Genomic DNA, 26,411 nt, shown 5'->3' with positions numbered 1-26,411 from the left:
GTGGATCGTATCATGTTGTAGTATTACCGGTTCGTTGTTCTGACAAGAAGTGCGAGAAATACGTTTTTTTGTATGTGGTTGGGATCAGTTGAGTGGGTCTCAGTGACGGAAAGAGTTTTCTCTACACTCCGAAAAGTTATTAATCATAAACGATTCATTACCTGTCGCCTGGCAAGATCACGCAAGAACTTCCTCCGGAGACACTGTTGCAACTGTCATCTTCCGGACGTTAAGTATGTTAGGTAGAGCTCCGCTAAGGGTGATTATAATAAAGCCGATGGGGTTGAGGCTGGCAGTCAGGACCGATGGCATGGCAAGATGCTAACCTACATTTACCGTACCCGACGCCACCAGCGTGAGCTTTCGAATTATACAAACCAGCACGGAAGTCCGGGTTCTTTCTGCCCACCGCAAACCAACGGGAATGCCTACCACGTCTGCTTATGTTTTGCGGCAAAAATGCGAAAGAACGCACAACAAACATTACCGACATTCTTTCAGCGCAGGCTGTCCACGTTCTAACAACGGTACACAAACAGGCATGAAGCTACAGTAACTTCCCAGTGGCACGAAGCAAAACCGGCCAAACCAAACGTAAACAGTAAACAGCAAAAACAAACCTCCAAACCCTTTCACTGGCCGTGCACTGGTCGCGAAAAACGGTCTGGTCCTGTTCGCAAAACTGGGTGACGGTCGCCATCCAGTCTTGGCGCTGCCGTTACAGCAAGCAGTGTGCCGAAATTGGATTAAATGTTGCCCCGCGTTGCTTATGCAATCGACGGCCTGGTACGCTGGATAGCTGTGTGTGTCGGTGGCTGACTTCACAACGTGTTTTTCCCCAACCTAGGACGCACATTGTGCGTACCGGGAATGCTCGCATACCGGTTTCCCGGTCGTGTTCTATATCGCCTACTGGCTGGCACTATGGGTTGTGATGCAACTTCATAAACTTCAAACTAGCTGTTGCTATAGTTACCACTATTGGTGAGAGGTGTTTGTGGTGACGTTTCGGGATGACAAGCTCCATCGAGGTGTGAGCTAAAAGCCGCAGTAGATTTTATCGCCTCCGGAATTGAGTTTTGACCACCGCGAGCGCTAAGGCCAGTGTGCACACTAACGGCGATCACTCGTTCTATCTGGCCCGCACGCAGGATGCGCAGCGTGCGGTGGCGCCATTCGTGCTTTTTCGGCCGTTCGCTCTGGCACTCGGCGCTCGGTTACAGGTTCATCCGGGCATCATTCACTGTCAGCGCACCGGCTCGACAAGAAGAACCTACGAAGAGACCTCGGCACGTGTTTCGGCGATTCTATACGTGCGCGCCCGTTCGTTTCTGTGTGTGTGTGTGTGTGTGTGTGTGTGTGTGTGTGTGTGAGTGTTTGTAGCTTTTGCGCGAGTGTATTAGCAAAGAGGAGCGAAAAATCCTTCTGCAAAAAAAAAGGAATCATCTTAATTATCGCTTTTTATCACAACTGCAAACTGACGCAGCCTCAGAGCGAAAAAACAGCGAATCTTTATCTCACAAAGATAGTGGTGTGTGTTTTTTTGTTTCCAGTGTCCGCTAGAAGACTGTGCGCCTACTGGAGTGTGTAAATTGACGTAGTGCGATACTGTGTGTAAGATTTTAATTTTGTGTGTCGTGTAATAATTTTGCCGCATCCCGCTCTCATCTCGGTCGGTTGGAGTGTGTCGGGGTCGGTCGGATGGAAGAAAATGGAGCTGTTTGGCGAGGTTTTGCGTCACACTGACACTGAGTCTTCGCTTTATCATCAAATATCATCAGCCCAGCTTCTCCTGTCGTGGGCAATCTCGAGGGGGACTTCATTAGCGAAACGGTGTCGATGAGGCCGAACAACGCAATGGGCGGTGTGATGTGAGCGACCTGGACAGGTTTGGGGAATTTGGAAAAAAGATTTGCTTCTGATTGCTCCACATACGATTACCGGTCGGATGTCCTCTTGTCGAGAATGTAGCGCCAGCTTGGTTCTCTGTATGTCTGAGTAGAGACTCCAGAAATGTAGCGATAGATCAACTACAAAGTTGGGCTTTCTTGCCGTCCAGGCACGTACAGATTTAGGAGGCGATTTAGGACGCGACTAAACGAAAAACAATCGGTTCGGTCAGCTAAACCGATCAGAACCCGTGTTGGTTGTGACTTGCGCTAGAACTAGACCTCAACCATCGTTACGACTAACAGATAACGATACACTGTAGCATGCTCTTACGGGTCTAGTTACTACATCCAAACAACCATCGCACGTAATGCATGTTAGCTAGCGACCTGTGTGGTGGTGGTAAACCTGTGACAGTGCGAAGGACATATCCAGTGCTAATTTTAACCTCCTGCTCGTGTTAGTCGCGCTAAATCATCCGCACCGCGGGGAGGTAGAGTTTAAAGTGTCTTGTTTTGCCATATGTCACACAAAGCGGGACAGAGAGTGAGACTGTGTGGGTAGGTTTATCTTCACCAGCTCCCCTTGAACCTGATGTTATCTTTCATGTGTCTGTATCTATCTAGACAAACACCTGTAGTTGGGGCTGTCGTGGCTCCGACAAAACACCGGAACACATGCTAGCCGGTGTGCTAGACACGAGTAATAGTACTCCTGAGGTGTTCCGTTACACGAGCTGAAGAACCGTAGCACGATAAGCAGCCCTGTCCAACCGAGTCTTCAGCCCTCCTTATGTCTAATCGAACGTAACTCAGTAGAAGGATTAGTGGCCAGCAAACCGCCAGCTCCCCCTCACTAATCAGCTTTTCCCCCGTATAACGCAACCAGCCGGACCCAAATGGTGGATCATCATGCCCGTTAAACCGGGCCAACGTTCCAATTGCTGGACGACGTAAATTAGATGTCAGGCCGAAAACCTTTACCCACCGGCTGACCGGCCGGGAACGTTTGGAAAGCCTCATCAGCTACGGTCGCGAATACGATTGGATTGAACAACTCCCCAATGGTGGTGTTACCGAGTGCAAGGAAAAGAGTCGTTAATTCCTGGCCTTTTTGCCTAGTGTTTGGTTGGTTGGCTCCTTTGCTACTCCCTCCCCTCCCCCCCTCTTTTGCCTTCTCCCAGAGTACATTCTGCGTTCAAACTTTCGTTAAATTGGTTTCGATTACCTCACGGGATAGTAATGAACACGAGGGAAGCAGATTAGCTATGGCAAAGCGATTTCGCGAAACATCGCACCGGGGTGGGATGGTATGGTGGAGTCTATGCTTTGGAACCGATTTGTCCACGTACAGACTAATTGCTAGAATGATCGTAGCATGATGTGCGAGACATTGATATTGGACGATTGTTAGATGGATGGGATTAGTGCTTTCGTGACATGTGCTCTGTGTTGGGTCTTGAAGATCAATCTTGCTGCGTAGTGATATCTCTGTCGTTGATCTTTGAAAACTTGACATTCTTATGGCAAGGATCACGAATGAATAACCTCACTTAAGGTAGCCTTTATAGACAACTGTTCTGTTTTTAAATGGTATATTAAGGTATTTTTCTTCTTTCTTGGCCTAACGACCTTTTAGGACATGGGTTTCATTTTTGGCTTACCAGACTTATTAATACCGCAAAGTTGGACAGTCAGTTCTCACTATGGGGGAACGGCCCAGATGAAACTTGAACTCCGGTGCTGCCATGTGAAGACCGGCGCCACTGTGGTATCTATCACCGGCCCGCCCCAGATATTGATAATAAGGTCCCGAACACCAGAATAAATTCAAGATAACGTTTGGGGACATTACAGCGTTACGAGACGTTTGTTGTGCGTTAAGCGACAAATGATCCTCTTCCCAAAACCGTTCCGAAAGATCATCTGTCAAGGTTTAGATATCCATTCAACGATGTTTTCAGCCTTAAAAGAACTGTCTCTTATCACGGACTTACGGTATCTCCTTGTTTTGCGTAGGCTTGGAGGTATTTTTCTATTAGATAAACACCATCCACTCGCTTAAATTCATCAGTAAGGTGTTAGAAAACAAAAACTGCTTCTTTTAACTCCAAAACTCCTCTCAAGAACCCACTTAACTGTTTTGTGGATTTACCACAGCGAGCTACAGAATAGAACAAAAGCGAAGCGAAGAAACCCATTATGCCCATGGCGACTTGATTCGGGAACGCACCGGATGATTCCCGCCCTGGGTCTGGAGGCTTGACGTGATTGCATTTTCCATTTCAAGCTTCCCGGATATTGATCATTACAATGGCCTCGAAAACATCTCCGAAGGGTGTTTGGTTCTGTTCTTTTCTAGCAATGCCCGAAGGTACCGAAGCCATCTCGGCGTTCGATTCTTGCCCAGCCACTCGCGAGAATCTCAAAATCTCCCGGGTGGAAATCGAGAAACGCTTAACCGGCCAACTAATTACCTACCCTGGCCCTGCCCGTGCCCCATCATTATCACATCCCAAACTCTCCCCGAGCGCGCTTGATGCTGTTTTGATGTAAACTCTCTATTATGTTTCCCTTTTTTGGCGGCTGATCTTATTATTGGAGCTTACACATCGACGCGGGCGCGATGCGTACAAACACTAGACTAGACGCTTCGGCATTCCGGCTGCTGTCGATTCTCCAATTTTCCAAACCCACGGCCGCCAACGAATCGATCCCGCCGACGTATGTTTGCATTATTAATCATCTCCCTTTCATCGGCCTTTATCCGGGCTGGGCAAATAGAAACGCGATCATGCTTCCATTTTTCACCGTACTTAACTAAATTTACCTTTGATGATGATCGCCCGCTCTGCTGCACTCTTTCCTCGTTCGGGCGGCAATGCTTTGTTTCGCGCTTGGGAGGTGGTACGGATTGCCAACCAACAACCACCGCCCATTAATTCGAGCCGATTCGAGGTCAAACTCTCACCTGCAACGCGGCATCCGACTCCAAGCGGACCAAGGTTGCCGTTTTGAGCGTTCAGATGAACGCGATCGATTTTGCAGGGGTTTCAAACCTTCTGCGAGGAGCTCTAGAGGGTGATATTAGGTGGCGTTGAAGAAAATGTAAAATTAAATGCAGTTTAAAAATGCAGTGAAAATAGTATTTAATAACACTAGCGACCTTCTTTTGGGGTGGGTTTTTAGGTACAACAATTTCTACCACTTACTATTGGCACGATCCTTTTGTGGATGGGAAACTTACCGCCTGAAAGGCTTTCCAACTAATTTGCAATTATGTGGAGCTGGGTTCGCTTAAAGGTTTTTTTGGGCGGTGGCAATTAATTTGCGTTCATGCGTTTCTTCGTTCTGCGAGGTTTCCAAGGAGAGTACCAATATTCAATAGAACATTAGATATGGGTAGCACCAGTGAAGCGTTACTCGAAAATAACGCCTAACGGGAATGCGAACCGAAGCATCGATGAAAACGATACAGAGCGCGCATCTAATGAGAATCTCAGAAACACTTGGGATTGGTTTTTTTCCCCACAGTTTTCCGTTCTAGTAAATGAAGAAACTGTTCCTTAAATGAATTATTGAATGGCGAAAACAAAAAGCCGGTACATTATTCATGCTCGCGTACTCGCATTGACGCATTCCTGGGTGGGACGCATCCCGGAACTCCCGGGAAATGAGGGTAAGAAAAGCGATGGAAAGCGACAGAACGGCAAATGGGAAGGCAAAACGTTAATTTTCATCACACGGCCAGATGTTTTTTTGTAGCGTATCCGCGAATCCATCCCTAAATCCGTCTTTACGCGTGTACATTCCCGATACTGCACCGTGCCGGCATCTGAACCGACGCTGTTCCGTGCTGTTCCACAGCAGGCAAATGTTCTTGGTGAAGTGAAGTTTTCCCACCGAACGATCCGGACTGCTGCTGCTCCCAGGGAATGGAATGGACGGCATGTTGATGGAGAAAGGAAAACAACAACATCTGAAACTCAGGGAACCAAGTTAGACATTGCATCATTAGCTGCTGTGTGGGATGGTGAGTGAGTGAGTGCGAGCTCCCTGATTGTACTGCCGGCATCTCATCACTGCCGCGCACTTTATTATAAGCACCGTAATGCGTCAACATGATTGTTTAGTAATATCCGAGCGAATTGTGGCCACAAGTACGCCACGGTTTTTAATTTCATTCGCTGATGCCATACAGTCTGAGATGGTTTTGAGTAATGCCGGTTGAAGGTGATGGAAGATGTCTTCGAAGATGAACTGTATATTGGCAAAATGAATATATTCTGGTTTTGTATGATATCCATTTCAAATGGATAAAGCCAACAGAGTCCAGTCTTTAGCGTCTGATTTGGAGAGGTGTCCCAACAATATCAGAAGCAAGAGAGTAGAGATTGTATTAGAACTAGCAGAAGAGTTTGAGAAGTCACGCTTATCCAGTAGTCAGCTCTCTTTCGCTCTCTTCTTGGCCCAACCTGCCATGGCCATGCCTGCCATTTCTGGCTTACTAGACTTGATAATAACACGTAGTTGAATAGCCGAGAACTAGCCTAGGTTGTAAAGCTAAATGAATTCTAGAGGTTAAATAGCTAAGGATGAATTCTAGAGAAAATTGTGCTAGAAGAACCCTGGAAGAATCTAAGAGGAATTGAGGATCATAAGAGGTGATCTTGGGGATCATAAGAGGACTTAACTGATGGACATACGGCCTTTAGCAGCCGGTCCGGATATCTAAAGAAGATCGAGTCCCACAATCGCGGAGTGGTATCGAAGGGCCCAAGAAGCTAGACTTCCTCCCCGAACCGTGATATATCTTTACAAAGAGAATAAGATGAAGAAGATCTTAAATGAGATGAAGTTGATGCTGATGAGCACTGTTTATTAGTTTACTATTTTTGATTCTTTTTAGTTGATTTTATCCACTTTTAAAGCTAGTAACTAGCTCACAAAAGTCCTAAGATATTCATTGTTAAGCTAGGACTAATTACATGAATCTTGACTGTCTTTGGTCGATGATCTCCAAAACGGGCTTCTAAAAGAAAATTGATTCTTGACGTTATTTAATGAAAGCGATCACTCAAATCGCAATTCATATACAATGTTAATGTAATCTAAGCTTGTGTTATTGAACGTCCAAAAAATTGCCCAAGCTTAAATTAAAAATGAATCCATCCCTTGAAAAGATGACCTTTTTATTGTCAAAATGCCAGCATTCGTTCTGTATTTAAAGTATTGGAAGAGATTATGACCATCACACTTCTTTGCAACAATATTCGGTCATGTCCCTCTCCTTATCCAACAAAATCTCAGACACAAAATTTCCAACTAACCTTCCTCGTTTCGATACATTGCCGATGAAATGTTTCCAATCCTGATCACACCGGGTTCCGTTGGCGTTGCGTTGGCGTGGCGTTGCGCTTCAAAACATGGTCACATCTGGCAGGTGCATCACGTCAACGAAACACGGCTAAAAATGAAGTCATCGCAAGAATGGAATTTGGTACGAAATTTTTCCTCTGATACGCCCGATGAATCCGATAAATTAATTCGTGTGGCCCAGACGAATGGGTTATTTAATGGATCGGTTTCGGTTAAATGGCGGTTCGGTTGGGTCGATCGTGATTGATGTCCGTGTCGGTAGGAAATATTTACGAAACTTTGATGAGTTTTAGGCGATACATAGCTCGTTTTACCAGCACACAAGGATCTACGTTTGCTTTCCAAACCCGGGTTAATGAGCGGGTTAAAACGGATCATGATGATTAGGAGGACAGTAGAGACCGAAGCAAAGCAAAAACAAGAAACATTGATCGATGTTATTCGCACCGTTGTGGAGCTTGTGAAGGTGTCTTCTGCACCTCATCAACGAGATAAGAGCGCCACCGCTCTTAAGCATTCTCATGTGATTGAATTTGTCATCGGTACATCAATCACCGCTCGATCGGCCTAGGCATCCAGTGTCCGACGACAGAAGGAAGAAATCATGGCGTCGAAGTCAGCACATGTTTTATTTTTAATCTTTCTCGGTGACTCGCGATTTACGGCACGGAACGGGCGGCACTCGCGGACGAAATTGGAAAACCTCCAAAAACAAGCGAAGGAACGCTTTCGAGTTGTTCCATGAAAAAGCTGAACCACTTTACTGTACATCCACTCACACTTCAACAAACCGTTGAAGTAGCACCTTTTGGGGAAGACTCTCTATTGGACGATCGAAAATGAATGAAAACCGTGTTCTTTTCTCTCTCTCTCTCTCTCTTTCTCGCACCTTGAACAACACAACACACAGCACTTTCACAGGAGCGCCAGCGAACCGAATGCAGGGCAGAAGGTAAATGAGGCAGCCGACTCGGGAGGGTGGCCCCATGCGTTATGCATTACCATAAATCTGAAGATTTAAAATGCCTTTGTGGACCCGTTTTTTTCTTCTATTTCTCTATTGCTCAATGCTCGGTTTCGTTCTTTCCGTGGAGCGAGAGAAAGCGATCGTTCTGGTGCTCTTGTGCCAACGAGTGACTTGGCACAAAGTCTGGTATTTCGATGTTAAGACCTGTGGCTGCTGGGAAGCAACAGTCGTTCCTTACTTAAGCCGGATGATCTCCTGCTGTCAGAGTCGTCTTGCGTTCTGCGGCGATCGTCTCACGGTGTGCCCTAGCACTGGGTAGAACCCATCAAACCGGCATCCCGCATTCTGAGAGCCGACACCGCCGGGGAGGTCGTCTCCCATACGCTCCCATACGCTTTGACATTTCGTTTGACAAGAGCATTAGAAGATCTAGCAGAAGCGGACGCATCTCCTGTTTGCGTTAGAGGGTTTTGGATACGTTTCATCAGTATCCAACCGGTACCGGGTGTGCGTCGACGCGTTCGTTCAGCGTTCGTTTGGTCGATTTTTGTGGTGGTGTGGTCGGCTCGATCTCGTTCTTACACTCGCTTGGTGTACCCGTGTCACGAAGCACCGATGGGCTATCGACTGGAAATCATCCATATTCTGCTGTGCGTGGCGTTCGAAGTGTTCACCTACTGTGTGCTGTGCTTCAACCTGATCCGCCACTACATCCAGCAGGGCCAGATACAGCACCAGCTTCAGCAGCAGCTTCACCATCAGCTTCAGCTTAACGGCAACTGACCGTGATGGTGATCCATCATAATCCCGTAGGTGTAGTGGGCTTCGCTGGCTGCACTCGAGCTGAGCCAAATTCTGGTCCAAAAGCCACCTGCTCAAACTGGTCGTAGATCAAGGGAGCTATGCCAAGGGCCACCAGCCACAAGCAGTGAGACCCTCCAGTATTATCTCGGACGATCATTACCCCAGCCAGCCAAAACAAAAGTAACCCCAGCTGGAAGCGTGGCCGTAATTATGGAATTTAAACCATCCTCACCTACCGTGGGGGGCGCATGAACTGTGGTGGAGCACAGGGCCGAACGGCGGACAGCCAAAAATAACAGTTCCCTCGTGCGGGAATGACCACCAACAAAAAACCGGGCTTGGTACACAGTGTCATGTGCGTCTATTTTCGTGGGACTCTCCGCACCGACGTGACTTTGTACACTCGCACCTTGCGCAGAAGCGTGGTCCGGAGTGTGCGCAAAAACCCCGCCAACCACAGTGCTTTATGGACCGATTGTCGGGCACCGGTGGCGCAATACAGGCGGACGCGCGGGACAAGTGTGTGAAACGATTGGCAGCGTTAGCTTTATGCCGGTGGAGGTCATCAGATTTTGTGACAGATTTCGGGTACACATGGTATCCGGCCGATGGAGAGCGGGGGCCGGATCACTAATTGGTGGTGTCGGCGGTGTTTGGTGCACTACTATTTTCCCTAGGCACGCCGATAGGATAGTGATCTATTGCCGAATTGTTGGTGCGATGTGGCAATGCCATGGCGATCGGTCGGATTATTATCGTGAGAAATCGTCCAAGTGTCTCAGTGTTCGGGGCCTTTTGAACTTCCCGTGGCCATCGTCGTTTCGTTCGCGCAGGTCCGTCAGAATTGATCATTCTTTTACATTGCCCAAACTAGCGCCCCGGTTATGGCAAGCTGCTAATTATTTGCTTGTTTTGCTGAGAGTCTGAACTTTGCGCCATAATGGTGGTCTCCGACCTCCGTCACGTCAGTTTGTCCACCGCTGCCGAACAATTTCACTTTCATCCCATCAATCTTATTCCTCCCCCCGTGTTTTTAAACGCCCTCCAAGCAAAGTTTTAATTTTCGCCAACTTATAAGTTTATAATTTCGCTTTCATCCAACGGCTCCGTGGTCAACGTCCTCTGCTTTCTGGACCAGCTTTACTATCAGTACGACGTCGACGAAGCTTACTGCTCACTGAAGGTCCATATTATCGTGCAAAAATTAATCCACGGATCAGCCACTTTCCATCTTGCAACGGTGGTCTGGTGGCACGCGGGAGACCCTCTGCACTGTGGTTGGTGTCCGTTGGTGGTCGATAAATCATTGGCCAAATTTTAACCTTTCCACGCTGGATGTTTCTCTCCCGTGGAGGGGCAGTCTGCATCACGTTGCCGTATGTTTATTTTGCTCGTCTAATGAACAGATCAGCCTCATTGTTGATGCATCGCTGCGTTCTACGGCATTGCGCAGGCCTCCACGCGTCGATGAGACCTCGGCCATTTTGGACGACGACAATAAGCACAGCTTTTCACGCGTTTCTGTCTGTTCTTCGGAGTCGGTGTGTTTATTGTGTCCACCTTTTTCGGTCAGTTTTATTAGCCATCTCCCATTGCAATCCGATCCTCCAATCGAGCCCGACGATCCGACCGCTTCGAGAGACGTGCCAGCCAGACAAGGTGCGTGGATTAGTTAGTAAATAAAAGTGAAATTGTTTTCCCCTGATTGATAGCTACTATCGTACCGCAAACCGAGGAGAAGAAGACGTGAAAAAGTTTAACGTAAGAAGGAAGGAAGACGTTCGGCCAAAGGAAAATGTGAAACGCGGGTGTCGAGTGTGGAAAACGAAACCGAACCGACGACGACGTGTGAGTGGGAACGGAAGAAAATGAAAACGTTGTGAAACGGAAAAGTTTAATCGAAACCATAGCAAGTGAGTAAGTGTTACTGCGGAAAGGATTGCGAGTCGCCGTATGTGTGGCCGGCGCGAAGATGATGAAAAGAAACTACGATGTGCAGCACGTGGCTGCGGCCACCATGGCCAGCGGCAAGCAGCACGGCAAATCGTCGTCCAATCTGTTCGACAAGCTGACCAAGCGCTACTCGGGCGTGATCGGTACGCGCTTCCTGCGGAAAACGCCCGGCCGGAAGGGTGGCGTGGCGGAACCGCTGTCCGATAGCTACGACATGTGCGGGAACCGGTCGGATGACTTCCGGCCCGAGATCGGTGCACCGGTCCTTATCTCCAAGACGATGAAGTTCGACTTCGATACGGACTCGTCGGTGGAACAGCTGCCGCTACCGCACGTGCCGTCGATCGAGCATCGGGCTCGGTCGGTAGCGACACCGTCCACCTCGGAAGACAGTGAGAACGATGTGTTTGTGGACGCGAACAGCTCGCTGCCGAACTTTGGTGAGATCAAGTTTACGTTCCTGCCGGAAAGCAACAACAACTGCCGCAGCTTTCAGGACGAGAACGTTCGACAGAGTGCCGGTGGTGGTGGCGGAATGCTGGAGAAGAGTCGTTCTAAGTCAGCACACAACCTGCACCTCCACCATCATCACCACAGCCAGCGGGCCGAGATGCGGCTATCGCTTGCGAAAGCACCATCGTTGAACATGTCCGCCAGCAGTCCGGCCAACGGGGGTGGTGCCATCACGCTGTCCGTACCGAACAGTCCGGCGGTGGAGAGTATCTACGACTTTCCGCGCAGTACCCGGTCGGACGGTATCCGGAAGCCGCACGGTGAATCGACGTACGATTTGACCCGCTCGCATCACGTCCTGAACGAGATCAGTCTATCGCTCGTGAGCGACGATAGCCATCTGTACCAAAATCTGCCCAGTCCTGACGACGCTCGGTACGATGTGCCCGCGCCGGGATGTCGCCGCGATTCGTCCTCCTCGAACAACTCCACGCAGGAGGAGGAGTTTGATCTGAAGTCGGCCAGCTTCCAGAGTCTGGCCGATGCTGGACCCGGCGCAAATCAGCTCGCCGTTTCGATGGACGAGCTGGACGAGCTGACGCGCCAAATCAATCAGTCGACGGTGGGGCTTGGGTCACCGCTTCCGGATAGTGATGAGTACTGTGAGCACCGCAAGCAGCTGCACCCATCCGAGCGTCGGCTGACGCTGATGAAGAACCGGAGCGTATCCGGGAAGCATCTGATCGACTTCGACCGGCGGAAGGCCAAGATCACGAAGAAGTGGAGCGGGTTCAAGAGCTGGATCGGGGAGGAGCAAGGCCGCATCCGGGAGGTGGTACAGAAACATGCCGCCATGCAGCGTGTTGGGCTGGAGTCGGCCGGTGGGACGGGAGGAGGTAGCAAGGTGAAGCGTACCAGCAGCGATCTTACGGCGAGTGATCAAGATTCGCGTCAGGAGGTGGAGGGTACGCTGGTGACGACGCCGGATTCGAGTGTCGTGCAGCGGGAGCGGACGCTGTCGTCGGAGGACCGGGAAGGTGCGCGGACGATGCACCGGAAGAGTGCCAACGCAGAGATACTGGAGGTAATGTTCGGGAGTTAGTTCAGGTGTGGCTTGGTTGCTTTGCGTTTGTTTTCGCTATGTCCGTGCGTCAAACAAGTGGTATACAATGCCTGGAATAGCTTGGAACTTGGGAAAACCTTGGGAAATTGAGTCCTGTATCATCTCGAACGGTGATAAAAATGGTCCGATGAAAAGGTTTAGAATCGGATTATCTTTTATCGCAAAACTTAGTGATCTCTGAACCTTAAAGCTTCTCCTCGTGCATCTGTTCGTGACATACATTTAACGGTCAGCTATCGGAAGATTATCAACGTAGAAAATAATCATCTAGAGTTAAGATTTGTTTCGAATCTATGCATCTCGGAGCATTGTACTTAATCCGCTTCTTTACTGTTGAATTTTTGTACTGTTTTCAACATTCTAGCATGGCTTCAAGTCGATGTTTAGGAGCCATTTTTTCTGCCATTTCTATACATTCCCAAGAAGGCAATTTTTCGAACTACCATATGCAACTTTTTTCTCTTATTTATAATAGTCATTTCATTCAAGCAATGATGTACTACGAAGGGAATTCCATTACTTCATGTAAAGATGTTTAGCTAGATACGAAACTTACATTTAACGATCATGTGGAATTTATTCTCGGCAAAACTAACCGTATGCTAGGTCTCATTACTCTTTTCTCGTCTAATATCCGTGATCATATAGGATATGGTTGTGTTGTTTGATGTCCTGTTGGAGTGACGGCAATTGCCTAGGATAGAGCGGGTTCAGTGCGATACGCCACGATTCGCCATTTGCCCTTATGCGATAGTTCCCACATATCCTTTTTGCTGTCGCTCAGTAGGCCTTGAAGTCCTGAAAACCCGTAATTCTCATTCCCAATCTTCTTTTATCGCTGGACTTCTGTCTAACAGCATCGAGTAAGACCTTCTCTCCACATCCTAACAAGCTTTACGCGTTCCGGCCAGACTGGTCCTCTTCTCAGAGGTCATCTCAACATCTACATATGACTATCATGGTCCTTTATCAACTTTTCGTTCCCGTCTTCATGCTTCCTCTTCAGAATCTTTCCCCTTAATGTTAGTTTTCAGATACATTGCTAAGCCTCTTCATAGACTTTTGTTAACAATAATAAATAACAAGTTAATCGGTATATACATCTTTCGCCTTGGGTCAGTCATCTAGGAATTGGGCCCCGGGGTGATTTCAAAGCACTAAATTTCAGGTTTTCATGAGTGTTTGTGAAATTTTAACGGTTTGAGATCGCGTGAGAACTTAAATCCTCAGAAAAACTAAGAAACTCTTCGAAAGTTAAATTTTGTTCACCGATTTTAATTTTTTGACACTTTATTGACTTGTGGGACGAAAACTACTACTACTATTTGAATTTTGAATTGTTTGCCAGTTCGAAATCGCAATCGAAACTTAAGTTAAGATAACGTAGGAGGACGTTGAGAGAATATTCCTTGTCCGACGGTCTTTAGACCTCAAAAATATGCATTGTTGCGATTGATTCATTATTCTCCTTCTAAGAGGCGAATGAGGTATCAGAGACCCAAAGCCTTTATGAATAAAGCAAAAAATCATCTTCTTCTGGAATTTAGTTTTATGTCTTGGTTTGTTTTTGTTCCTAAGAATTCCTTTGCATTTTCGCAATGTTCTATTTAAACAAACCAGTGATAATTGAAGATTGAAATTGTTTATCGCAAGCAAATTTAAAAAAATTGTGTAATTCGCCAATGATTTTCATAATTTAATTATTTTTTGCAGTCAAGTTGTATATTTTACTCTTGTCTACAACAACTCTTCAATTAGAGACGCCTGGAGCATTATGGGTGTGCTAACAGGAACATCAGGCACAGCTGATAATGTGATATCGAGCAGTGTGAAGTGATAACGAGGGACGCTTCTTCGCATATTTTTATCTTATTGGCCAGGCCTTTTAATGATATGTATCACTATGTTGACAAACAATATTGAACGAGTTATTAGCAATTGAACATCACCACATGTGGGATTATTCCCTATTGGTTACAAAGTTTGAATGAACGAACGATATTGCAATGAAAGTTTCACTTTTACTTTGCCCTAAGGAACATAGTTTAGATGCGGTTTACTTCCTTTTGATCCTATTCGTGTGAACATGATTAATAGTTATGATTGTATCCCTTTCATACTCAATTTTCACGCTCGCTGCTCAAACAAAATCAAATCAATTAGTGTTGGCACCGGCGGCTGGCGCTACCTGCCACCATTGCCCAACGGTTGTTTGAAGACGATCGGTTTGAAATTCCATTTTGCACAACCCTTTTTCACAACTCCACCCGGTTGGACGTATGGTCCGGTTCGATGGGGAGTTAGCTATTGATCACATGGATTGATTGCATGATGATAAATGAACGACCTGCTACTGCAAAAAAAAAAAAAAAACCCGTTCCAAGAGGTGCATCTTGATCGGTCGAATCGGTGTGTGGCGAAAGAAAGATCACTAATTAAGAGGTTCGTATCGTCATCGCGATGGGTACGAAGAAAAATGTGTCAAACGGTTCCTACTTTGGAGCTTTGGAGTTATGCTCTGATTATCATTATAAAACAAGATTAAATGTTACTTAACAATTGAACGAACCTTTTGAGGGTATTTTGAACAAGAAAGATTAGTTTTCATTCCAGTCCCACCTAGAATGACATCTGGTAGCGCCATCTATTGAGGGCTAGCTTCACCACAAGTGTTCGAGGAACTTTTCGTGGGTTTTTTAAACTTTTGCGATCAATTCTTCAAATGTTTTCTCGCTTTTACTTAATTTTGATTCGAACAGATGTTTATCCTTATTTTAAAAAATATATTGGCCTTCGAAGCATCACCAAACAAGAGCTCAAACATCAATTCTTCTCGCATGAAGTTCTCGCCCCAGTCTCGATTTCCACTTCCAATAATTTCGTAATAAGTTGCGCTTAATCACGAGCAAAAAAAGAAAGTTTTTTTGTTTGTTTCAACTCCATCAACACACCAGAAAATTCGCAAAAAAAAACATCTCCCACGGTCGTCCTTGAATCCGATACGGGCTTTTAGGTGCGCGCGGCTTACCGGTTTCCGCGTTCGAGACCAATCCCCCCGAGGTTGTTGGAGCGCACACTACTATCAGGAAAGTTGTCCCGGCGAGTGGACGCGTGCGCATAGTCGTCGCACACACGCGGTCGCGACAACTTTCGATCAAGTCGTCGCGACATTTGGGAATCGTCCTGAAATGGAACGGGGAAGAGAACAGGCGCAGATCAAGGCCATAAAGTGACGCGGTGCAGCAGCAGGTTTTGCGTTCGAGTCGGTTTTATATTTGCTACGTATTAAAGAGGACTTTGGCGTGGAACGGTAAGAGCTGTGGTGGGGTGAAATTCGTTCTGGCCCATATTAAACTTCAATCTGGGTTGGTGGATGTTTTCTTTCCCAACGCATTTTGTTTCAGCAATATTTTAAGAACTGTAGGACAGTGGTTGGAATACAAATGTTACAGCTGTTGGGTGAAGTTGGTGTCGAGGAACAAACTGCATCATTGACGTCACTGCTTTCGCTGTGTCCGATTTACACGATTAACTGCGATGCATCAAGAATCGCCCAAACGGCAAAGCGTGTTACGAGCTCGTTGACGATATGTTGAACGTATAAAAGCGAACCATCAGATGACAACGCATGTCAGGAATGGTGCAGCCAATTTAATTTATGTGCAAACTATAAATAAGTCCGTCGAGGAGTTGAAAATTTATTTTACAACTTTCTTTTGGGGACATATTTTGCTAAATGTAATGCAAGTTTTATAAAACATTACTGACTTACTTGTGCTATACGCCTATGGTCCCTGCAGTAGCAATGTACCAATTGTCCATTTTTTTTCAAATATGACAAGATTTCTAGTTGATAATGTGAAAGTATCTATCTTTTTCATAGGCTCCTTAGATGAAATGGCAATCATAGCTAGTTGGCATGGAAACGGCTTCAATTACCTTTTATTGTGAAGTTGCCAGAAGATTTTGAAATCAGAGCCGATGATATTGTACACGGCCTGTCAGCGCTCGCGGAAGTGCGTAACCTTCAGGCATAAACACGGGCTTTGGGATTTTTGCATGCATTTGTTTTTTAAGCTCAATTCGTAAATATCCAAAAACTGGTTCCTCACGTAAAATCGCTATTCGTACACCACCGATTTTCTGCAAGGCGTTTACAGCTCAATCTCACATCCCGCGTTTATACCTGTAAGTTACGCACTAAATCGACTCGCTGACAGACCATGTACAATATCATCGGCTTCGATTACAATATCATCTGGAATCTTTACCATAAAAGCTGATTGAAGCCGTTTCCTTGTCAACTAGCTATGATTACCATTTCATCTGCGGAGCTTACGAAAAAGATCGATGCTTTTACGTTATCAACTGAAAAAACCTGTATTAATTTTACGAAGAAAAAATTAGTAAATTCAAGATCATGATTAATAAAATACTAAAACATCTTATGGATAAAAAAAATCTTTAAATATTCTTAAAAAGGATCAATACTCGTACTTGAATTTGAATCTTGAATTAAATTCACAGAAAATTTAAGAAAAAATTGAGATCATTACTGATCGTTTAAATGTAACTCATAATAATTTTACACTTAATTTATGAAGATTTCCAGTAGTATTATTGCAAAATTTACCTTTTTTTCATTCAAGTTTATGGCCAATAAAAAACTTTTTCAAAATCAAAAGCACTATACTGAATCACAACATTAACCGGTTTAATAATTCATCGTCCATTTTATTGCACTGGTTGAAAAGAATAAAACGAGATTGAACTGTATTTTGCCGGTTTGAGTCGGACAGTGAATTGAATCAGACCCGCTATGTTAATAGGGTTTTTCAACTTTTGTTCTGTTTTGTTTGTCTGCTCCATCACGAAGAAAGCTTTCGAAGCTCGTTGACAACCTTTTTTTAAATAACAGACACTTTTCGAAAGGGTATACTCTTCATCAAGCTACGGTTTACCATCCCAATTCAATCACTGTTGTTTCGCCGATCCGTTTTCTTGCTTATTTCGAACGGAATATTTCTGGAAAATATTAATGCGTTATCAAAATATTTAACCATAATTATACTGTGTGTAGAGCTAATAATGTCTTAATGGGGTCGGATATTCGTTTCGCCTGATCCATGTGATCAGCCAAAGTCGTAACCGAACCCAAATTGACAGATCGAGTTTCAATGCAATTTGTTTGCTACCTGTGCAACCGGTCTAACGATGGCAATGGGGGGTTTTCATCTCACGTGGACACGTGCTTCTGCCTGCCTTCAAGATCACCAATCTTTGTGGCTATGAACATGTTTGTTTGGCTCGTTATTGGTGGGATGGTGCTCGACACGATTATACTATCAGATTGGGAATGGTAAAAGCATAATTTGTTATGCGAGTTGATTGGTACGATCATTTATCGATAGTTACTACTGGGTGGTTCGAGGTGGAAGCTGGAAGTCTTTAGTCATGTTTGTGTGTTGTTGGTTGTTGGTTTTTTAGCTTTACGGAATATTATTTTTAACTGTTCGTCATTCGATAACAACTGAAACAAATCTACAACATGCATGTCAAATAAATGGCCCTAAAGTCCTTTCAAAGAGACCTGCAGACTAGTGCAAACTTTTGCTTCTTCTTCTTCTTCTTTGGCACTACAACTTCGAGAGGTCTCGGCCTGCCATTTCTGGCTTTCTGTGACTTAATTTTACCCGTAGAAAAGTAGTCAGCCTTAAGTACGGGGAAGCGGTCTGGATGGGATTTGAACCCCGGCCCTACCGTGTGAAGACCGGCGCCGCTGTCGCCTCGGCCAACGGGACCGCCCCAAGCTTTGCAGTAGGTTAAAATTGTTGAAGCTGGTCAATTAAATTATGGTCAATTAAATTATAAAATGTGTCTTTCCAAAATTTTCTTCTTCTTCTTCTTTGACATTGCAACATTTTCACTAACACAGTAATGGCAGTCACTATAAAGAGATCTAGGCCTTTCATTACTAGATTCCTTGGCTTAACTTTCCTGTAACAGAAAATTCTTTCAGACAGAAGATCTCAAACTTTGTGGGACGTCAAATCGTGTTCTACGACGAGGACTTTTTCTTTAAGTATAGATTAGATATCCAGGAAAATAGACTCTATTGGGACAAGACCAATGCACATGAGGTTCACCACATCTCTAGGTCTCCCCAGAGTCTCGCAATTTGGCTGTGCATCCGTGGTTGTGGACCTCCAACAAACCTTGACTCTCCAGGACGACGAAGTCAACATGTTTACCTCCACAAGATTTAACTTCCCAAACCTCCCAAATATACGCCACCAACAAACTCTTTGCAGATATCTCAATACGGCCCTTGAAAGCATTTTTGTGTTATATCCTAATGTCTGATGTACAGTCTATTGTTGAATTGTCATCAGATTAAAGAATTTAGACACTAATACGCTGCGTATCCCAAAATTAAACCCCTGATGTTCATCTTGTGAGGTGGCCCTGTGGCATAGTGATAGCGGCTGTGGACCGCCAACAAGGGTTGACTCTCCAGGTCCAGGATTTAACTTGCCTTGTGCAACAGGGTCATGTAAAGCTTAACCTATAAAATGTACGTCACTAACAAAGTCAATTCATATATATCGATATGCCCACGAAAGCTTTATTTTAATCCTAAAGATCCTGATGAACAGTTTACTCTTCAAATTATCGTCAAATTATGGAATAGAGACTCCGGAGACATAATAGAAACAAATGACAGAATAGAGGCTCTAATATCGGAAATTAAACCCCAGATGTCCGTTTTATGAGGCTGCCCATGTAGCATAATGATAGAGGCTGTGGACTGCCAACAGGGAATGACTTCCCTTGGTCGATGAAGTCTACATGTATCTTACAGAAATTCAACTCGGCACCAGAGTCATTTAAAACTTGACCTCTACAATGTATGTCACAACAAAGTCGTCAAATTGCAGAACAGAGACGCAAATACCCTGAATACTCAAAAATTAAACCCCTGATAGTGAAAGCTGATAGTGAAGAATCGCATAGTGAAAGCGAAGCCAACACGAAGAGCTTGGTATCAAATCCTATCCGAACCCTTCTCTCCTTGTGTTGGAGTACTTCAATCAATTACAAGTAATTTATTCCAAGGAAGCCAGAAATCCTTTTTTTTATTCATTAGTAAGACCCTGGCCGTATTACTTCCAGGAAGCCAGAATTACATTTCAGAAATGCACCTCGAGACGCTAATGCACAAGAAGTCCATATCAGTCCATCTATCACGGAGAGGCTTGGACCAGTCTTGGACCAAGTTAAATTAATATTTAATATCTTTTACTTCCTTTTTGGTTAAAAAACAATATTCCAAAAAGTAGTTTACATATCTACGTTTTCGAAATCCTTTTCGCCAATTTACTTCTTCTCCGTCAGCATGCTACTGAATTGCTTCACTCGAAATTTACACATTACACTCATTAATCTCGCTCTCTCTCTCTGGCCTATCGCCACTAATTAACTCACGGCCACCAAACGTTTTCATCGCATCGTTTTTCAAACCTCAAAGGCCAACGAGGAAGTGGCACGCCTGCAACGCCGGAAGTGCGCTCGATCAGCACAATCGTCACTAGCGCTCGCACCACATTTTTCGATCAGTGCGATCGATCGTGAAGGGAATTATTATTATTAGCATTTTGCTGTTGATCAAATCGATACGCACCGGGAATGTAATGAGCTGTTCATACAGACCTCACCCAAACTTGTTCGGTGTCCAGACAGGAAGTCCAAAAATTTGATTCCTATAGAGATGCGAACTCATATCGCCCGGTAATTAATCGTACAACGACGACGACCACGACGCTTTTCCTTTTTGAGGGTGTTGACGGCACCCCACGTGGTGGAAGTGGTGCAATTTATGCCACCACAAGTTACAATCCGTCATCGCACTACTAACGACGGCGCGGTTGTGATTGATTGTGATAAACTGACACGAAAAGAAAACAGCCGAGCAACTGATCTCGGTGAAACGTGTTTGAACGCATTCACCGCACCCGGCTGGAAGCTGCAGGAAATGAGTTTTAAAGGAAGCCGAGCGATCGGTAACTTCTTCTGACTGTGTCCTCCGCGTTAGAAAAGTTGCAGTTTGCAAACCCCATTCACTGCTACTTTCTTTCGCATTGCTTTATCGTTTCCTGATTGAAAAAAGAAAGAAGAAATCCCCCAACATCGATTTATCTGTTGTTGATGCGTAAGTAAACCCCAACTAGTTTGCACCACCGGTCTTTATGGAGAGGAATTTTAATATTTTTTCTGTTTTGGTTGCTGCAACTGGTCGAGGGGAGAAGATTAGATTGGACCATCAACGCGTCACCATCAATCGGAAAGGGGTAAAAACAACCCTTGCTAATATGGCCGCTTATTAATAGACATAAACAGTCCCAGTCGTGTGTATCCACAAACACACACACACACACGTACAAACAAGTGCTGCGGGTCACTTGCACATGATTGCTGGGAAGGTACGGTACGGTGGTACTCTTCCTCCCGAACCGGAAACACCTGTTAATGGGAAAACATTGTCCAATTGCCATCTGCAGCAGGTTGCAGGTTGCTATTGGCCAGCGGTTGCAATGGGACTTGTTTATCATCCGTCCATTTGGATGGGGTGTTTGTTGTCGGTGGTATTATGATTCGGTCCACTACGGGTAGTCTTCGTCATCGCATCGCGCTGATATTGTGGCACGTTCTTTTTTTTTTTTTTTTTTTGGTCTGCGAAAGACCGGTTGCGATTGACCGACCGGATCGATCGGGAAGCGTTGCACAACTGGCAATGTTTATCGAGTGATGCAATTTTATGGTTTTTTAGACGACTTCTAGTTGTGTTTGATGAGCAATAGATAATTTTTTTGCTGAGCAAAACTTCAATTATAAGCGTCTTGACTGGTTCATCACATAAGGCTTTCTCTAACGGGTTTAAAGATATTTACACTTTAGACTTTTGAAAGTAAATTATTTGCTACTACATATTATTATGTCCTTTTCTCGTTCCTCCCTGCCCCGGCGGTTCAACTACTCCAGTTCAATGGTCGTTCGATTGGTCATATCTCTCAAGTTCGAGACCTGCGAGTGACACTTGACGCTAAACTTCTCCTTGACGATCACATCTCGAATTTGGTAAATTCGGCTAAAGGTCGGCTTAATTTGGGCACCCCTCTGGCACCACTTTAATTGCCCAAGTTGAGAAGGTGCAAAAACTCTTTACTCGCATGGCGTAAAGGTGCCTTCTTGGTCGCTACTATGCTGAACTAGCACCCCACTCAACTACGTGCCAAATTTTGGAGATTCCCTCTCTGGAAATGAGACGATCCCAGACTCAAGCTATGTTTATCGCTCCTCTTCGATTCCTGCACGCCATACAACTTTTGGCTCTAGTGTCCCGCTACTGGCTTATTTCCGACACTCCAATGCTCTTTTTGACCATTTCGACTTTGGCATTACCCAGTGTGCGTTCCATTCGAGTTTATCTTCCTCTATTGATCCTTAACTATTTTTTCCCCTTTAACTCAGTGTTCTTTTCTTTTCTGTCTCTTTCTCCTGTTTCTGTTGCCTGTTGGTCCCGGTTCCTTACTATGCACTCTAGCTCCAACAAGGACAAACAGCATTGTAAAACAATATTGTCCCTGATCCCAAGAAGGCCTTGGCTAGTCAGCTGGGACCTTAGCGAAGTTTTCAGTATTTTCTGAGTCTTGAGAACCAGTTGCTACTCTGTCGTGGCTAAAGAGCGATTAGACAGGGTCCTCAAATAGGGTCGATTGGAAGCCTCAAGTGGGTAAAGATATTTGAAGGCCACGAGCGGAATGGCAGCTGAGGGGCCCTCTGATTGTGATATTAGAGAGAAACAACAGGATTTCCCTCGCCGGCTAGGGACCTCTAACCGATGAGGCCCCGAGCGGCCGGTCCTTGCGCTACTAGATTGACCCTTCACTGCTTCAAGGTCTTCTCTGTCCGTGTGGACGGTCTTAAAGGTCTATCTAGACGGGTCGTCCCGGTATCATTCTCATGACATGACCAGCCCATCGAAGCCTAGCGAGTCTAATTCACTACACGATGTTGGGATCACCGTATACAGCTTATTGAACTCGTCTATCGTTTATTGAGCTAGTTGATACGGGACCATCCTTCTAAGCATCCTTCTAAGAGGGTTTCGTCAGTTTTGGATAGAGTCCATGTCTCAGAGGCGTATGGGAGTACTGAGACTATGAATGTTCCAAACAATCCTAGCTTCGGCCATCGTGACAAGCGTTGTTTCCTCAGACTGTAGTATGGCCGATTGGCAGTCAGCACCCTTGCTCGTAACTCAACATCAATCTTGTTGTCATCAGTGCCTGTTAGCAGGGCCGCTCAACCTAAGGCTTAGTGCCGCCCGCTCAATCCTTTGCTAAGCTTCTTCCACATAGGAGAGCCTCAAACCAATGATGTATATGTCATCAGCGTATACCAGATATCTGGATTACGGAAGAAAGTCCCCCAAAGTCCACTCCCGAGTCACGGATGGCTTTACCTAGCACCAGAGATTGAGAAGAAGACAGAATATATCTTCAGGATATAGTCGTAGTTGGGCGGCCTGTTGGTATAGTCAACAACGGCGTCGGTCTTCACATGGCAGGACCGGGGTTCAAATCCCGTCCGGACCGTTTCCCCGTAGAGAGGACTGACTATCCAACCACGTGGTAACAAAAAGTCTACTAAGCCAGAAATGGCAGGCACGACCTAAGGGGTCGTTAGGCCAAAGAAGAAGAAGATAGTCTGTGATATGGTCTCCGTGATATAGTCCTGCAGCACTGTTGAATGTCCAGAATATGCCTGTATTAGACGTGTCTTACTTAATGATAATGATATGCAATAATATTTGCCATGTCTTTGTGGCTCAAACCCTTCCATCTTTAAGACTGGACAGGTTCTTTACTAAACAAAAAATTATTAGTTATAAAATAAACCGTTAATATTGTTTAGCAACTATAACATGGCTTGCTGAAGGTGCCATTCACTAGGATAGATGCTACAAATAAATTAAAAACCGAAGTAAAAAGAAATCTAAATGAAATGAGAATAAATGAGGATAAAGAAGAAAGTCTCGTGGTTATCGCGGCTTTCAGTAAAAACAATCAATAATTTCACATTACAAATAACTTACACCATTTAAGCATATTTCACTTATCTCTCTTTTCTTGCTTTTCCCAAATGTCTACTTCCAGGGACAGAATGGCTTCGAGGAGGTACGGCGCTTCGTCAAGCAGGGCGGTGACTTTGGCAAGGACCTGGTCGCCATACTGCACGAGCGGACCGAAATCGAACAGCTGTACGCCAAATCGCTCTCAAAGATTGCCAACAAACTGAACAAAGCCTGCCGCGATCTGCCGGGTACGATAGCCGACTCGTGGCGATCCGTATCGACCGAGCTGGAAGGACGCAGCGAAGTACACCGACAGTTCTCCAACTCGCTCGCGGAGGAAGTGGTGAAACCGCTGAAAGCCGTCATCGAGAATCAACACAAGGCCCGCAAGACGATCGAAACCAACGTGGACAAATCGGCCCGCATCCTGGCGGAATGGCGGACGGCGGAGATTAAGGCGAAGAAAGGTTCACATGCCGCGGCCCGGGAGAATGAAAAGCTGCAGGATGCCATGCTCGATGTGAAGTAAGTAGTGCGATCGGTGGATGGCACAGAACGCACAGAACTCATACACTTCACCCTGTTCGTTTACTTGCAGACTTCAGCGAACACCCTCGATCGGCCTGCTGCACAAGACCACCGAAAAGGAGGCGAAAGTGTCGGAAAAGGATAGCAACAAGCTCGAGGGCAAACGAAAGAAGGCCGAGGAAGCGGTCAAGAAGGCGGACGTAGAGTACTACACGCTCTGCATCCGGGCCGAGCGGGCCCGTGTCGACTGGGAAATGTCGGTGCTGCGTGGGTCCTCCATGCTGCAAACACTCGAAAGCCAACGGTTGGCACAGTTCAAAACGTACGTCACCGATTACCTGAAGCTGTCGGCCGAGATGAGCCCGCTGCTGACGAAAACGATCGACCGGCTCAGCCCGCAGGTTGCCCTGTGCAGCGTGGCCAAAGATCTGGACGTGCTGAAGAACATTCGGCGGGCGACGGAAGGACCCAGCGAGCAGCTACTGCCCGATTTCTACTGTGAACACACCACCCTGGCCATGAACCGTGAGCGACGAAAGCAGTCGCTCGTGAAGCTGCTGCAGCTGATCCGCCAAGATCTGGACCGCGAGCGACGATCGCGCAACGGGCTGAAGGGCTTCTCGCAGACGCTGGACAAGAACGGTGAAAGCAATCAGAACATTGCCGATAAGCTATATCACGTAGGTGTTATCGGGCGCTGTAGGTAGAAGATCGAGTAAATTTCATGCGATATCCTCTCTTTTAGATACGATCGATGCTCACATACCTGGAAGGTGCGCGGTACAAGCTACAATCGGCACTGCTGGAACTCGATCATAAGCCCCGTTCCAGCCATCCTCTAGCACAACACATACAGGTATGATCAGACTCCTTTGCTCAAGAACTCTGGACATTAATTTTCACTTTCCTTCATCACCTGTGTAGATCACACGCGATCGCACCGGCCTACAGACAAGCGTGTTAAAGGTTCCTTTGTGGCTAAAGCACGAACAGGACGATCCGGAGGGTAACCTAGAATCTGCGACGGGCAACGGTCAAACTACAGTGCTCAGTTCCGATGAGAGTTCCGATCAGGGTTGCATGGACATCAAGAACGATACGCTCATCAAGCACATTGTGCACAAATACGCTCGGAACGGGTGCAGCGGAGATGAAGGACATTACGTGAGTTGAATTAGACCCCGGGACGATGTCTCTATTTCTAATACCTGTTTTTGCTCTACAGACGACAGGCAAGGCTGGTAAATCAGCGCTGGCGGACGATCATCACAGTCCAGTCTGGGATCGAGGCGTAGCCGATGGAGTCTCCAATCAACCCGATTCCGACTTTGGTACGTCAGCCTGCAAACTATACCTTCCGACAACCTTCTGCCACTAATCGCCTCCATTTCAATGTAGATGAATTTTCCTCCCAAGACGAAGACGAGGATCGTTGTTCCGTGGCACCGAAGCAACTGCTGGAAAACGGTCACCATCCGGCCCTAACCAACGGAGGTCCAGCGAACGTTGACCATCCGGACGGCGTCGCGAACCACCCGGTAGTCCTAGGCCGCTGCCGTGCACTATTTAACTACACACCAAAGCTTTACGACGAGCTGGAACTGCAGCCCGGCGACATACTCGAGGTGCACATTAAGCAGGAGGACGGTTGGTGGCTCGGTGCGCTCCGTGGCCAGATTGGCATCTTTCCGGCAACGTATGTCGAGGAAATACCGTAGCCGAGCGGATTGATGTGCGCTCCGGCCCGTTTTGTAAATAGCTCGAGCACACTTTGTACAGCGCGGAGAGCGACGAGACACACGCATCATTGATTTTAACGAAGACACACACACACACACACACACACACACACACATACAGATACTGTAAAATAGGCAAAGAAACAATAGCTAAGCATACTAGCGTCGAATGCAATCTCTCTTTCTCTGTGTCCCCATTAGGAATCTGTGCCGTTTAAGGGGTGCGTCCTCGGGTAGGCGAGTGACAATGGCTAACTTAAACGCTCGAATCGCGAACAGGCGAACAAGAGATGTACATAGGTGCATAAGTAGGGAGTACGTGAATGGTGGTGATAAGACGATGTACGCCAAAAAGAAGAGAAAAAAAGAAGCGGAACACCATCGAACGTCGCACACAGTAAACGGGAATGTGAATAAAGTGAGTAAAGTCAGAGTATTTAAA

The 26,411-nt window shown here is 46.0% G+C and overlaps 1 protein-coding gene across 5 annotated transcripts; it reads left to right on the top strand.

The window, feature by feature from the left end:
- The first annotated feature begins 1,177 nt into the window (after window positions 1–1,177).
- On the top strand, window positions 1,178–26,411 carry LOC118503436. Of its 5 annotated transcripts, none has more exons than XM_036036695.1 (8): window positions 1,178–1,343; window positions 10,752–12,529; window positions 23,785–24,227; window positions 24,301–24,910; window positions 24,976–25,086; window positions 25,155–25,394; window positions 25,456–25,561; window positions 25,629–26,411. In XM_036036695.1, the coding sequence occupies exons 2-8, from the start codon at window positions 11,012–11,014 to the stop codon at window positions 25,946–25,948; spliced, it is 3,348 nt and encodes a 1,115-aa protein (XP_035892588.1). In that variant the 5' UTR covers window positions 1,178–1,343; window positions 10,752–11,011; the 3' UTR covers window positions 25,949–26,411. The 5 variants fall into 5 exon arrangements, with proteins under 5 accessions (XP_035892588.1, XP_035892586.1, XP_035892584.1 ...); XM_036036693.1 differs by lacking the exon at window positions 1,178–1,343 and adding an exon at window positions 1,363–1,610; XM_036036691.1 differs by lacking the exon at window positions 1,178–1,343 and adding an exon at window positions 1,363–1,614.

Source organism: Anopheles stephensi, chromosome 2, assembly GCF_013141755.1.
Source record: "Anopheles stephensi strain Indian chromosome 2, UCI_ANSTEP_V1.0, whole genome shotgun sequence".
Classification (NCBI taxonomy): domain Eukaryota; kingdom Metazoa; phylum Arthropoda; class Insecta; order Diptera; family Culicidae; genus Anopheles; species Anopheles stephensi.
The sequence above is the reverse complement of the archived record's forward strand: the minus strand, read 5'-3'. Positions and strand labels throughout refer to the sequence as shown.

What these genes read in the sequence shown, in the direction of transcription:
- LOC118503436 (XM_036036695.1), top strand. Translation starts at nt 11,012, where the DNA reads ATGATGAAAAGAAACTACGATGTGCAGCACGTGGCTGCGGCCACCATG. An exon ending in CCAACGCAGAGATACTGGAG is followed by an intron (nt 12,530 to 23,784) that starts GTAATGTTCGGG and finishes GTCTACTTCCAG; the next exon opens with GGACAGAATGGCTTCGAGGA. An exon ending in GCGGAGATGAAGGACATTAC is followed by an intron (nt 25,395 to 25,455) that starts GTGAGTTGAATT and finishes TTTGCTCTACAG; the next exon opens with ACGACAGGCAAGGCTGGTAA.